At 42.4% G+C, this 14,149-nt stretch overlaps 1 protein-coding gene across 4 annotated transcripts in view; it reads left to right on the top strand.

The window, feature by feature from the left end:
• The first annotated feature begins 497 nt into the window (after window positions 1-497).
• Window positions 498-14,149, top strand: part of scube3 (signal peptide, CUB domain, EGF-like 3) — a 58,017-nt gene continuing 44,365 nt past the window's right edge. For all 4 annotated transcript variants that reach the window (XM_084680207.1, XM_084680209.1, XM_084680206.1 and 1 more), the window contains exons 1-2: window positions 498-836; window positions 12,973-13,095. In XM_084680207.1, coding sequence (XP_084536333.1) covers window positions 731-836; window positions 12,973-13,095 — 229 coding nt within the window. In that variant the 5' untranslated portion in view covers window positions 498-730. The remainder of the gene's footprint in view (window positions 837-12,972; window positions 13,096-14,149) is intronic.

The raw sequence follows: 14,149 nt of genomic DNA, 5'->3' as shown, positions 1-14,149 counted from the left end.
TCAATGCATGACTTCCTTAGTTTAGATTAGACAAGGATTCGTGAACAGTGCGTATAGGCATGTGTTGTCAAAAGGACTCGTTTTATGCTCCTTCAAAAAAAAATACCATTATTTGGTCTCTCTTGGCCAAAGCTACTTGAAGGGATTCCCCCAACCCAGAGGTAGCTCTGTTTGAGAGTGTGGAGCGCAGGTTGCCCAGATCCATTGAGTGCACATGGTCCCATAGTCTGACCTCTCGCCTACGGAAGCCGTGTCCATGGCAACCTCCGACTACGGTCCAACCAGCAGCTGATTGTAAATTCCTGCAGAAAAAGAAATCCTTGCAAGTAGTTGGAGAAAGAGAGAGAGGGAGAGAGAGGGAGAGAGAGAGCAAGGACAAGTAAAAGCAGGAGCAGTGCGCGGATCCTCTTCTCTCCACCCCCTCCCTCCCCTCTGCTTTACTCCATCCCTCTCAAACCTTTCTCCTTCTCTCTTATATTGACATTGGTCTGGGTCGAACATGATCACAGAACACCGCTCCTCAATTGCTTCACATTGTCGGGCTATCCACAAAACCCGATCACTTGAAACAAAATAAGCTGGCAAAGGAAAGGACCCACCGCTCAGTCCCAAGAAAAGGGGTTTTTCTGGGGAACTAACACGTTTTTAAGACCAGAAACCCGTATACTACAGTAAAGCGTTACACAGTAGGTGTTGAACTTAACTAATCAAAAGCAGTTGAAAGTGAAACATGTATATGCACGTTATAATGCGGGCGAGCATTGGATTAGTAGGGTTCTGTCTGGTCGCCTTTGTCCAACAGCCAGCTCGCGCTTCGGGAAGCAAAGCCTCTCAAGGTAAGTTTTCCCGTCAAAATACCCTTATTCCTGCATGCCTTATTACTCTGACACTGAAGGAGTTTCTCATTAGCCTTCTTAATATTTAGTGCTGAGCTGAATCACTTGACAGTTTAGTACTAAATAAAAATGTGTGCATAATTTTAACTTAATAAAATAGCACTTACAAATTGCTTACAAATTATTTATTCCATTCAGAATTCCACGTACAATAAAATGCACTCAAATCAATGTAGTTCTGATAATTCTTTCCCGATGGAATTGCCATACAAATATAGATTGAGTTGCCTAGAAATTGTGGCCAATGCTGAACTGATTCAAGGACAAACAAGAAATATTCCTCGCAGCTAATTTAACGTTTTTGCACGTGCATGTCGGCAATTTTACATATTTTATGTAAATTGAAATTGTATCTAAATCTGCAAATATGCGCCAGTAATCATTTTGATTCCACATTGTATTTGTATTCGCTTCCGTCAGTTATCTGCTTTTATATGAAAATAGGCCTATGTCAAATTGGTAAAAGTTCTCTATAACATGTAGATCACCTACTGACTCTGTACCTACTGTAGTTAATTAAGGCGAGACGAGTAGGTATTTGTCACTACTAGGACAAGTATTTGACACCATTCTGTAATACTTATGTGGACCACTCTCTCTGTAGTCTCCTCGAAGCTACAGTGCCCTGGTTGCTTTCATGGCCCGTCTGTCAGATCTTTGTTTTCAGCCTCAAGGCTAAGGTAAAAAAAAAAAAAATCTTCACAGTGTGTTCTGATTCTAAAAAAGACGACGGCAATAAAACCCTTCTAAATATTTACACACCATAGGACTTTTTAAGTGCCTTTAGTCTGAGCTCATCAACACACACAAAAAACGCGAGACATGATGCTACTTGAAACCTAATTCATTTGGTAGTTCTTCTATTCAGTTTTTTCTGCTTCCCATAGCAACAGTGTATGACAATTCACGGCAAATAAGGACAGATGCTTGATAGACATAACAGTTTGTGTTTGTGTATGTGTCATGATTGTGTGTGGTGAATGATGTTTCACAAAGATACACACACAAAATTACATCCTAAGAGCAGTCTTCAGCAGGACTAAAGGGGGTGGGTGACTATTTTGCATTCTGGGTGGTCTTCCCCCACTTGTGGGAAAACCCAATATTTACATTATGCAATTAGAACTACTTTTTCTCACTTAATTTTCCACAACATCGATTACACTCCCTTGTCATGTGGAATGTTTCTGTGACAGTGCCACTGGGTAACGGGATGCACCTGTTTGTTAGTGACTAGTAGCAACACTACAACTGATGATTGACCAACACTTCATAATGACTGTCTATCTGTTACATGATAGATAGGCAGATAACAGCCTGACTCTACTAACTTGTTGGCATGGTATGTCTGTGTGAGACAGAATGGGTGTGAGAAAACAGTCAGAACTGAACATTGACATACTGTTTGTTTGTTTGGCAATGCTTGTTGAGTGACAGGTTTAATTTAGATGGACAAATTGAAATTTGTGACTGAAAATCGACCCTGGGAAAACTTGGTCTGTGTCTGTTGACTGAAAGACTAGAGTGGTGAATTGAATTTTCTCACAAAAAAGATGTAGACCCACTGCTCTAGAAAGAAAGATGGAGAGAGAGACAGGGATATGGAGAGAGGGATAAAGAGAGATAGATACAGAAAGAGAGGGAGAGAGATGAACAATGCCAGACTAGATGCTGAACAATGACTAGGAAAAGGGGGACAATTTGTCAGGTCAATATTTATTCAACACAGATGTTGGCGACAAGCCGCTTTGTCCTTTATCAATGTCAGCCTAATCACAGGACCGTGTTCAGGGCATCAATCGTTACTTCATCTGAAAAAAAAATGGGACAAAAGAGGGATATTCAGGATGTGGTAAGGAGTAAGAAAATGAAAAATATGAGAGGGGGGAACAGGGAGATTAGTAGTGAAGGCAGAGAGGGGTAGAGAGAAGGCCAAAGAAAGAAGGAAAGATGAAATAAAAAATGAAAGACAGAAGGAAAGAAACAAAATAGAATGAAAGAAAAATAAATGTGAAAGAGTGAGGTGCCTTAAAAGGCAAATGACTTTCCTTGAGTTCAGCGGAAGCTCTTGGCTCCAATGTAGCACCAAGGCAACGGTTGGTGTGGGGCTGACATGCTGCAGTCAGTGGCTGTGTTGGTGTAACCTCTGCTCCTGGGCCGGGGATCTGGGGGTATGGGGCTCTGGGTGGCAGGCCAGTCAGAGCTCCAGCTTCAGCAGGACCAGGGAGCAGGGCCAACACCAGCCAGGCCTGGTCACACTGTGGGAACCAAGTAGCCCTGGAGCCACTCAGCAGAATGAGGCCCAAGAGGAGAGAGGCCTACCTAGAGGTGGTAGAGATGGAAGACTAGAATTGCCCCCACACACCCCACCCTCTTCCCATGTTCCCCCTCCTCTGCTTTGTTTGCTTTGTCTCCTCTTCCTTTCCTCTATACTTAATGAAGTAGCCCTGCGTTTTTCCCTTGGTCATGGGCTATGGCTGTGCTACAGACAGCTTTCCAGGCTTATTGTACAGGGGCTTCTATTCCCCACTTTGTAAGCTATGGTGTAACTCACGCCCCCTCAAACATAAGTCAACTTGCATTACCTGCAGTGGGAGATCAAACGCAATGTTGAAAGATCTACTCTGAGATGAACTCAGCTAATATTGCAGACTTTTACCTGAACAGCTATATCTATGTAATCAACCTGTAAAACGAACAAATATCCTGTGAGTGTTTATGTGCAATGTGTGCGAGGTTGTGTGTGTATAGAGTACGTGCATGCGTTTTTACGTGCCTGCATTTAGCGGGTGTTTCTGGTAGTGCTGATAGTCCTGATGGCTCCTGGTAACCACATGTGAAGCCACATGAAAAGAAGTTTTTTAAATGGAGCTTTAAATTTGTGCCCAGCCCTCTGGGTTTGGTCTTCCCTAAGACCACACCGTTGTGCAGAAGAAGAATGTGACTATTGTAAAACAGCACCCTTTACTCTGCTCATCATGGACCATGGCCAGTGCTCTTTCATGGCACTAGCACTTTGACAACCTCTTGGCAGCAATCCCTCATCAACTTTAGCCTGCTGGTCTGGTTGTGTGGTTCATGCTGTACTCTGGACAAGCTCCTGCATGGTGCTGTGTTTGATTAGGTGTAACATCCCCCCCCCCACCCCCTCAGTAGATGTACCTTTAAACACACCAACGCAAATGTCTTCTAATGTTCATTAAAGTCTTATTTGGGAACTAGTGTTCAGACAAATATTTGAGTTACGTTAATTGTAAGATGCTTTTGCTCATTCTGACATTCTGTAAAAGCTTTTAGTATTGATGGTGAACCTCAGTGAATGACAGTGTAAGAAGAGTGATGTGCTTGTTCTTTTGATTGACTTCTAGCTTTCATCAGTGTTTAGACTTGTTCAAACCCACAAGGAATTGAAATCAGTCAGTCAGTCAGTCAGTCAGTCAGTCAGTCAGTCAGTCAGTCAGTCAGTCAGTGACAGTCAGAGCAGAAGATTGAATGGAAAAAGATACATGCTTTGCATGGTTGGTAGAAAACCTGATAACTACTGTATTCCTTCCAAGAGAAACAGTGTATGAATCCTGACAACGACTTTGATCTTTAAAGATAGGGACAAGCATAGACCCATATTATTTTAGTTTGATCCCTGTGGCAGTTTTATGGGAGATTGCTCTTTTCTAAGTTGAAAGGGTGTTAGGCAGCCTGTTTTTCTTGTGAGCAACACTTTACATTAGGGTACATTAACTACCATGTAACCACATGGCAACATCTAAGTAAAAACATTGTTGGTACACATTAATTACTATGTAATGAAATAGTATGAAAGTGTTTGTGGTATAGGTTATTACAAAAGTGTGAGAAGACGCAGTATAGGGAAGGGGTATAATATGGATGTTGAAATGAGGCAGTGGAAGGTTGTGTTACCAAAACAAGATCAACATTAACATTCTTTGACCCTGGAAAGCCCATCGTATCATTGTGTGGAAGCTGCAGTTTTAGAGGTTGTAGAGAGGTACAGTGAGAGCCGTACAGTCAGAGTGAGTGCATGCATGCGTGTTTACATGTAGGTGTAAAAGCTGGGCTTTCATCTGGCCCTCCTTTGGTGACCCTCTCGCTTTCATCTTCATGGCTGGAATGTAAAAGCAGGATATTTCCCCTTGACATCAGTGTGTCAGAGATACTGACCTCAGGGACTGACGGTGGAGCTGGGCACATGCCTGCTGCTCATAGACTCTTTCTAAAACGAGATGTCTGAGGCAGTTACTGATAGATCGGACTGAACATTTGTTTTATCAATCTGAGACTTGAGGGGATTTTGTTGTGTCAAGCTCAAGTAAAACAGTGTCACTGTTTTCTTTGAAGTGTTTGTTACAGGCCAAGATAAAGCACTGCCTGGGGAAGCCAGAGAAAACTGTTTGCCATTTGACAGTGATGACAGGGAGTCCAATTATATAGCACTACAGGATTCGGTCCTTGGAAAATAAATAAGTACTGTATCCAAGTTATTTATCTATAATGTTTTGCAAACCATCTAGCTATTGGTTTTAGGGTTGGACTGAAGTGGTGGTGTTTCTGTTTTGTTTCATGCCATGGTACCTAAGCTCTGCTGTCTCTGACTTAGACTGCAGGCTGGGTCAACAAGGAACATATTTCTGTGCATATGGTAGCTGTGGTACAGACACTGTGGACATGCCCTTTGGGAACCAATCAGCTTTTAGATGCCTTATAAGTCTGTCCTGGCAGCTTCTCTTCCTTACAGGAGCAGAAAAAAACGACATGAGCGACCAGCATTCCCCAAGTGACCACCGTCCTCTGCCTCAATTAGGATGGTCATAGTGCTGAGGTAGCTAGAGAGCTACTGAACAAGATTGCAACACTGTTCTGACATACAGGAAACAGGCATTACAACAACACTCACATGCACTGAAGATTACAAACACAGCACACACATCAAGACACTCATCTACAGAAACAATGAAGTCAGGATCTCTCTCCACTCCCTTCCTGATTCCCTTGACTTAGAAACCCATTTATAGAGCCCTAAAGTAAACAGTGAGCTCCAAATGAGGCCTGTAATACTTCTCTGTGGTGGGACTTCTAAAGAACTCCCTCCTCTCTCTCTCTCTCTCTCTCTCTCTCTCTCTCTCTCTCTCTCTCTCTCTCTCTCTCTCTCTCTCTCTCTCTCTCTCTCTCTCTCTCTTTCTTTCTTTTAGTAATCTATGTTCTGATGCGGAAGTGCTGAAAACGTCCCTGTAGGTTTGGGGAAGGACAGAGAGACAGAGTTCATGATACAGTTCGGCCCGGCAGAGCTGAGCTCACCTCCACAGCTGCTGATGTCTGCTTGTGGAGCCTTCCCCAGGACGAGCCAACAGCTGGAGCAGCTCTTCAATCGTTAATCCCATCTTTTGTTTTTCTGTTCCATGAGTCAGTGATTGGCAACGCCGGAATCCAAAATTGGTTGTCTGTGGGATTGTCTCCTCTACTTCTCCGTCCTGAGAACCAACATGGCTGGTTGGAGAGTGTGCCGCTTCCATTGTTCCCTCATTCCTCATCTCCCATTTTCCCTCTTCCCTCTTCCTTAACCCCCGGTCCTAATAATGGGGAGCTGCATCTCTTTAAGAGTTGGGGGTCAGGGGGGGACATCATTAGGCTGGTCTGTGGTGGTCAGTGTTGTTGGAGGGGGGGTTGGGGGAGCACAGAGAGCCTTGTTTACAGACGGTATGTTTACATTCCTGCAGGCTAGCGCCAGCTTTAGGAACAGTTTGAAATGAAGGGACATGCTCTTATTCTGCTTAGTAATGGAAAAATCCAACCCGACACATCAAGGAATTCAAACGAGAAAGTACAGCTATTTATTTATTTGATGAGTTTTGTCTGGTGTTTTCTGTGTTGAAACAGTGATGGCGTCACTGATGAAACAAATACTTCCTTGGTGAGAGGAGTCATGGGAAAACCCATGATCTTCTACTGTAGCGGCAGCATGCAATCCCTTGATCTTTAAATACACTTTATAGAGCTGTGTAAATGCAGATGTGATGACATGCTTTTAGTTTGACTCTGATACAGTCAAAGAGAACTATATTAAGTGGTGCAGGCTCTTCCCCGAGTCCCATTTGACAGCGTTGCATGTCGTCCTAGATTTGACTTGTCTTACAGTAATGGAAGACTTTTGAAGTCTGTGATGAGTTCACTCTGGAGAAAGCAGACAGATTGCGGTTAGAGTGGCAATAGGAGATGAATTTTACATTACAGCATTAGCTTAGTAATATGCCTGTAATAGGGCTTTGATGAATGGTGTGAAGGATTGAAGGTGCATATATACGACTCATTTCCTTCAATTGACTGACATTTACAATACATCCTATAGCTGTGTATAACAGATAAGAACTATACTGCCTCCCCATCTCACACACAAAGAGACTCATTCACTTTATACCTCATAGTTTGACAGGAAGCAGCTAAAAATATCGGACCAACACTTCTGCTGTAATTGCTGGGTTGCCCAGTTTTATAGTTGCCACTGTATCTGGCTAAAGCAGCCGCCAATGAATGTAATTGCTGTGTACCAAGGGGAGAGTGTCATGTCTGTTAGCTCTGCCTGTATAAATATAAGGTATATAACAGGACTAAGTGCCACCCTCCTGACATATAAAAATATGGCACTAGAGGCCAAGAAAGCATTAGGAGTTTGTAAACGGAGGACATTATGCTACGATAAAAAAGCCCTTAAATTTCATGAATGAATGACTTGTCACTTTAAGATGTGAGAGTGCAGTCATTTAAGAGATTTACAAATGTGAATTCGAAAGGACACCTGCAAGTTTTTCTATAAATGTTCTCTCACTCTGCCCTATGTGTGAGAGTTTTACTATTCACTTAATTTCTGTATTTCCTCCATGAACTGTTATGTCACTGACTTGTGAGTCACGGCTCTGTCGGCCACACATGATACAGCACAACATTGGATAAACTGTAATAGTTTAGAACTCATTTTAGGGAGCTTGCTACAATAAGTACTTTTGATCCTTAGCTCACACACGCTTACACTGACACTGAGGTGGAGATGCAGGCATTCATCTCCAAGGTTTTAACAAGCTGAATTTAGGAAATGGAGGGTTTTGTTGACATCTAACAATGAAGGATCTTTCTACCCACGAGAGTCTTGTACACAGTAGTAGTTACTCAACAGCTGTGATGGAAGGGAATTGATGCATGAATCTGTGGTGCTGTATGAAGTGGATGATGTTCATGATAACTCTGACAAGGACACTGACATACTGTCAGCCATGGAGTCCTCAGCCTTGGCAGGTTCAGATGGAAGAGGGGTTTTGTGTGTGTGGATTTATTCAGCCTGGATTATCTATTAAATTTGATGAAATGCAATGAACACATTTGATGGTTTAATTCAGTAGCTTTTAGCTTCATTTGAATATTGCGGATACTGTAGTTCATGTTCTCTTATGGCACTATCAGACCCAACCACCCTTCACTCTGGGTGGGGGACATAGCTGAGGAGGGGCCCAAGCTTGAAGTTGCCATCACAGCTTTTGCAAGCCCAGGATCAGTCAGTGGTCATGATCCCTAAACATTTAGAGTGTGTGAGGGATGAGTGTAAATAGCCCAAATGAAAGCAGTTGATATTTTTATTAATAACTAAAGAAGCCGGCTGGAGAACCAACAGTGTGTCCCTTCATTAGCTTCAGGGGATTTGGGTGGGAGAGGGGGAGGAGGGGGAGGATGCTATATTCTGCTCTAAGGTTGACATCTGCATTTCATCAAACCCTTTTTGGGATGGCTGCTCTCCTTTTCTACATAGGCCACTGTGAGCCACCACGAGAGAGAGAGACAGAGAGAGGGAGAGGGAGATAGAGAGAGAGAGCGAGAGAGAGAGAGAGAGAGACAGAGAGAGAGAGAGAGAGAGAGAGAGAGAGAGAGAGAGAGAGAGAGAGAGAGAGAGAGAGAGAGAGAGAGAGAGGAAGGTGTGCTGTGATGCTTGCTCTGACAGTCTTCCCTAACTCCCTCAATCTAAACCTTAGTTCCTCTGGCTCCATGATGACCAGGCTAGGTCTGGTAACACCTCACACAACATTTCCCCTGCAACTGTGGTAGTACCACTGGTAATTACAGTGTGACAAGCACTGTAATCTCTCATTACTAGACAGTAACTTCCTACAGCAGCAATGCAAGACCCTGACCCTAACCCTACCCTTAACCACAGCCTTAAATACAGGCTTGTAATGAGTTTTAATTACATTAATACAAACAGTTTAATGTTGGGTGTTCCTTATAGACTTGAACCCCACACCCTTCACTCTCCTGCTGTCAGTAGGAGTTGACGACAAAGCATTTCAACACTTTTGTCAAGACTGAAGTCCGTTCATTTTAGTGTGTTCATACTGTCATGCTGCTGGTTTAAAAAATTGTCGGAATTCCTGTGGTTCACATACAGTAGCAATGTTCCAGTCTGACAACACAACCTGGATTTAACACACACAGCTTTCCCACTTGTTTCTCAGTGTACTGCTGAGACTGTATTTTTGACGGATCATATTGGCTGGTTGGCAAGCAGTCTCAGGGTCTACCCTATGGGTGTCCCAGCAGTCCACACTCTATTTCCGTGGCAGGAGGTGGAAGGGCTACGGGGGCTCGGGGGCTGGGGGGCTCAAGCAAACAGTGAGGGTCTCAACACACAAAGTAAACACTGCCCTGTGTTTGAACTGCACACCTTGGGCCCAGTGAGTCTCCCACACACTTGCTCCCCCCTCCCGAGTCCAATGCTCACTCACACCCCCTTTAGCTGGCCCAGCTAAATACACTGCTTATCCCCCGGCCTGTTCATAAATCAGGGAGGAAAAGAACCCCTGACAGGGTCTCACCTTTTTCGGACACGAAAGGGTTAAACAAAGACTTGCACTCACATAGTTCTGGCCTCAACACTCTGTTGTCTACACATAGCTGCACCAGCAATATTAAAAATGACACACATTCCCCGGAGAAAGCTGGTAAATGTCTGAGTATTTCCCGTCAAATGTTCTTTTTTTCGTTCTGTTGTTTTGACTGTTTATTCATCCCAGTCTCAAATGACTGACTGCAATACATGCTGCCTTAACAAGTTCCCAGCTACTTTGATATGTCAACGCCAAAGAAAAAAAACATACAATGCCTGAGAAAGCAAAGCTTTTCATCTTTGGCATGAGTCAATTACCAGGGCAGCGTTACTGAACGCATTCTGCTCTTTCTCTCTGCTGTTCAGAGGAATGTCCTCTGGACTCAACCGTAGGACACATTGATTCTGACATGTTTATTGTTACGGCAAATGCATTTTGATAGTCCAGGGAATGCACCTAGTCCACTGGTTTGATTTCTAAACCATTCTGTGTCTGGTGTGGGCCTGTGGAAGCTTCATTGCCAAGGACCTCTATTGAATTCAGTGTGTATATGTAGATGGCGTGATATCTGAGTGATTGGCTTGCCATTAGTTTGACCCATAAAAAAGGGAGTTTATTTTATTCTCAATCTTCTGCAGTTTCTGCATTTGACTCGATATATCAATGTCTTAAACATATTTGATGTTGTGTTTTATTTTATATTGGTGAGTAATTGGAGTCTTATCAAATTCATCGTATACCCAGTGAAGAAATGTTGTGATAATATTATGGAGAGGTCAGATCGCCTTGGCCTTGCTTAGCCAAGTGTGCTTCGACGTTTGATGGGCCCTGTATGAAGTGTGAAGGAGTGAGGTCCAGTGTCACTGAGTATTGCAGTCCAGATCTGAGGAAATATACAAGACTGTATGAAGTATCACACTGCTTATTTAATGTTGAGCTTGGCTTCATCCAGTGTAGTCAAAAGATTAGCGTGTGTGGGTTTTGCTTAGAGGTTATTTTCCCCACACACCAAACACTCTTATGTGTTGAAAGTGAAGTGCTTACTTACTTGTGATGGTTGGGTTTGCTGTTGGTTTGCTACTCTGATCTACTCTAACACAAAGGTCTGTGAAAAATGTATAAATTAGAAATTGAGAATACTGCCTAATCAGTTTGATGTAAGGTGTGACTTTGGTCATACAATGGAAGCAATTCAAATAGTTTTGTAAAGTATGTTTTGTCTTCCCCTGTAACATATTGTCCATAACCAGTGTTTTTTGAAGGAAAGGGATAAGGGCAGTAACTAAGGGCATGCTATCTGAAACTAACCAATCCAAATATATCTCATCTGACTCATTTTCTGTCATCTGCAATATTCATGTCTAAAATATTACAATTGTATGCCAGCAAGTAGGAATGCCGATGTCCTTTGAGTTTGTCTGAAGGATTATAACTGTGATGAAACAGTATGGTGTACTGTACACAGAAGCTTAAACATATAATTGTATTTTTTGTGTCTTTTTGTAAAATCAAGTTGTTCAATGTAGTTAGAGAGCTATAAATATATATATATATTTATATATATATATATATATATTTATATATTTATATATTTATATATTTCTATATACATATAGATGAATTTGATGGTTTTGGTGAAAACCGTGCCAGTAAAACACAGTGAAGCTGCCCCAGCTAATGATCTGGACGGGATGATGGCCCAGATGGGAACAGTGAGGTCACATGGAAAAGAGAAAATATGTAGGTTTTGTTTTAATGAATATTAATTACCACAGAGACTTAGAACCTTAAAACTGACAACAAGATTGATCTTTTATTATGTTGAATATCGCTTTTGGCTTGGAGAAACACTCGCACATGCTCGTTGTTCCACTTTCTTCTTGTGGAGGACAATCAATGTGGAGAAAGACCACGCCTGCCCTCTTACCCCAGAGTATTCTCATTGTTAGAACATAATATCAATCAATATGCAGCTTTGGGACCATTACAATCATCTTGCCTCTAAATGCTTGCATGAGGACTGAGAAAAGGATCCTAATAAGGCCACTTTTTTTTTCTTTAGTTTTTGCTGTTCCAATATTAATGAACACTACACTGATACAGTGACAACCCTAAACAGATACTGTACATATTTATATCCAGGTCAAGGATAAAGCATGTGTTGGTATCGTTCTCTTTGAAAAAGTATAGTAAAAAGCTTAAGCTTTACAAAGTTTCTAAAGTGCTTTGCAGTTTCATTGTCCTCTGTGGCCAGGGAAGCCATGTCTTCCAGGCTGAATGAATGAGTAGCTGAGGGGCTCTTGCAGGTCGTCTTCCCCCCTGGGATCAGCCAGCCCCTGCAGAGGGATTGTGATAAGGGTCGATAGTGGAGGCTATGTAAACCTTGTTAAGTCCCCCTTCCCTAGTGTGCTGGGGGTAATCCCAAACACCTGGGCTAGTTAACTGGGATCAGGTGGGATTAGGGTCTCCATGAGGCACAGCCTGGGGAGGCACAGCCTGGGGAGGAAGGACAAACCTCAGCACCGTTGTCTCGTTTCCTTTTTAATCAAAACCATTTCCGGACTCTCTTTTGTGAGAACAAGGTTTCCTAAATTGTATCACTTCATCTACTTGTTCGTAGATCAGAGCTACTTCAACTCCACCAGCTGAGATTTTGATCATCCATGTGAAAACATTGATTCCTGTTGAGTTTCAGTGACCTATGAGCAGTGCAGATTCTCAGCACCGGCACCAGTCAATTTGAGGTCACCACAGGTCAATCAATGATAGAACGGTTGTTTGTTAGTGATTACACAGATGGTTGTTTGTCATTATGAAGCAATGGTTCCTCAATTAATGCATGATTTACATGTATATATGTGCAGTGGTTTTCTGGGAACTATTAAACTGCCCAAAACACGGCTGTGTAGCAGTTTATCCTAGCATAATTGTGTCTGGTTGTGTTCTCCGGATGGTTGGGTCTGATATGTACTTCATATAGCTGGGGAGCTATTTGAGGAGAACATCTTCTAAGGTCGGGGTGATGTCAACTCTCTGTTACAAAAGCAATTTGTAAACATTTAGCTCCTTGGTTTTGATGTATAGGTCTTCAAAGGTAGTGCAGGGAAGAGCGTCATCAGACAAGGCTTGTTATTGCTTGTATCCCAGTTTCAACTTTGTCCCCTTGTTTTCACCTTTGTCTCTCTCTTCTATAGATGTGGATGAGTGTGCTGAGGCCCTCGACAACTGCAGCATTGATGCCATCTGCCAGAATACACTCAAGTCATACAAATGTATCTGCAAGTCGGGCTACAAGGGAGACGGAAAGCATTGTGAAGGTAAGATGTCAAGGACACATGTGCTCACATATTTATTTACTGAAGCGAGCCACAGCTCTCTGCTTTCTCCTGTTGTGATACAGAAGGAAGAGATTTAAATGGGCAGAGGAATATGGTTTCTTTTTGCACAATTAGATAGATAACATTTTGTATAGTTGGCATAGTACAATGGGTTTCAGTGTGTGTCCCGACTGTGACAGACTAATGGAAATTCGAACTTAAAGCTGAAATAGGTTACATCAGAAATCTAATTCAAATTATGTTTCTCCAGCTCTAATTTGATTGACAGTGGTTTCACAAAATAAGTCAGGAGGAAGGCCCGCCTTGCCGAAGGCGATTGGCTGGTACAAGGATTGCTGGAACATAATTGACTGGAAAGTAGTGGCACACTCCAAACGTTTCACTGGCACTGAGCCGTCTGTGTTGCTAAACAACTCTCAGAGGGTCTCATTAACTTACAGAACAAGTTTATAGAGGACAAAACTTTTTTTTTTACTGAGGTCAATCCCACCTATTGTACCTTTAAGTTGTTACAGTGACATGCTTATTTCATTAAGATGCAAGCAGCAGGGTCCTTGGCAAGCTGGAAAAAGATCTTGTCTTGCTTAACTCATTATGTTACTCATCATGACTCATTAGTTTTCAAACTCTTTTAAGACTCTTCTGAATTGGCAAGGGAGGGTGGGGGTGACAGGAAAAAAGCCAGGTGCAGACTGCTTTTTTGTACAAGATGAAATGAAGCAGTAAATTCCCTGAACATGTTAGCGAGTAAAATTAAGATAGTGGATAAAACAGTTGTGAGGTGGCCTGTCAAACACTCAAGGTTTCCACAGCCCAGGGCTGAGGAGCCTGTCAGACACACACTTTGTTTCTCTAGTTGAGTAGGCCTTTGAGGGGGTATACAACTCTCTGATCATCAGGCCCTTTCATTTTATAAGCATCACTGCAAAGCCATATTTACAAAGATTTTAAAGATTTTTTAAGTTTTTTTTTGTCTTTACTTTTATTTTACAGAGCTAATATGAAAATAATTCTGTTAATTGCTGGTGCAATG

Source organism: Hypomesus nipponensis, chromosome 18 (genome assembly GCF_054491055.1).
Source record: "Hypomesus nipponensis isolate SF chromosome 18, ASM5449105v1, whole genome shotgun sequence".
NCBI classification, from domain to species: Eukaryota; Metazoa; Chordata; class Actinopteri; order Osmeriformes; family Osmeridae; genus Hypomesus; species Hypomesus nipponensis.
The sequence above is the reverse complement of the archived record's forward strand: the minus strand, read 5'-3'. Positions and strand labels throughout refer to the sequence as shown.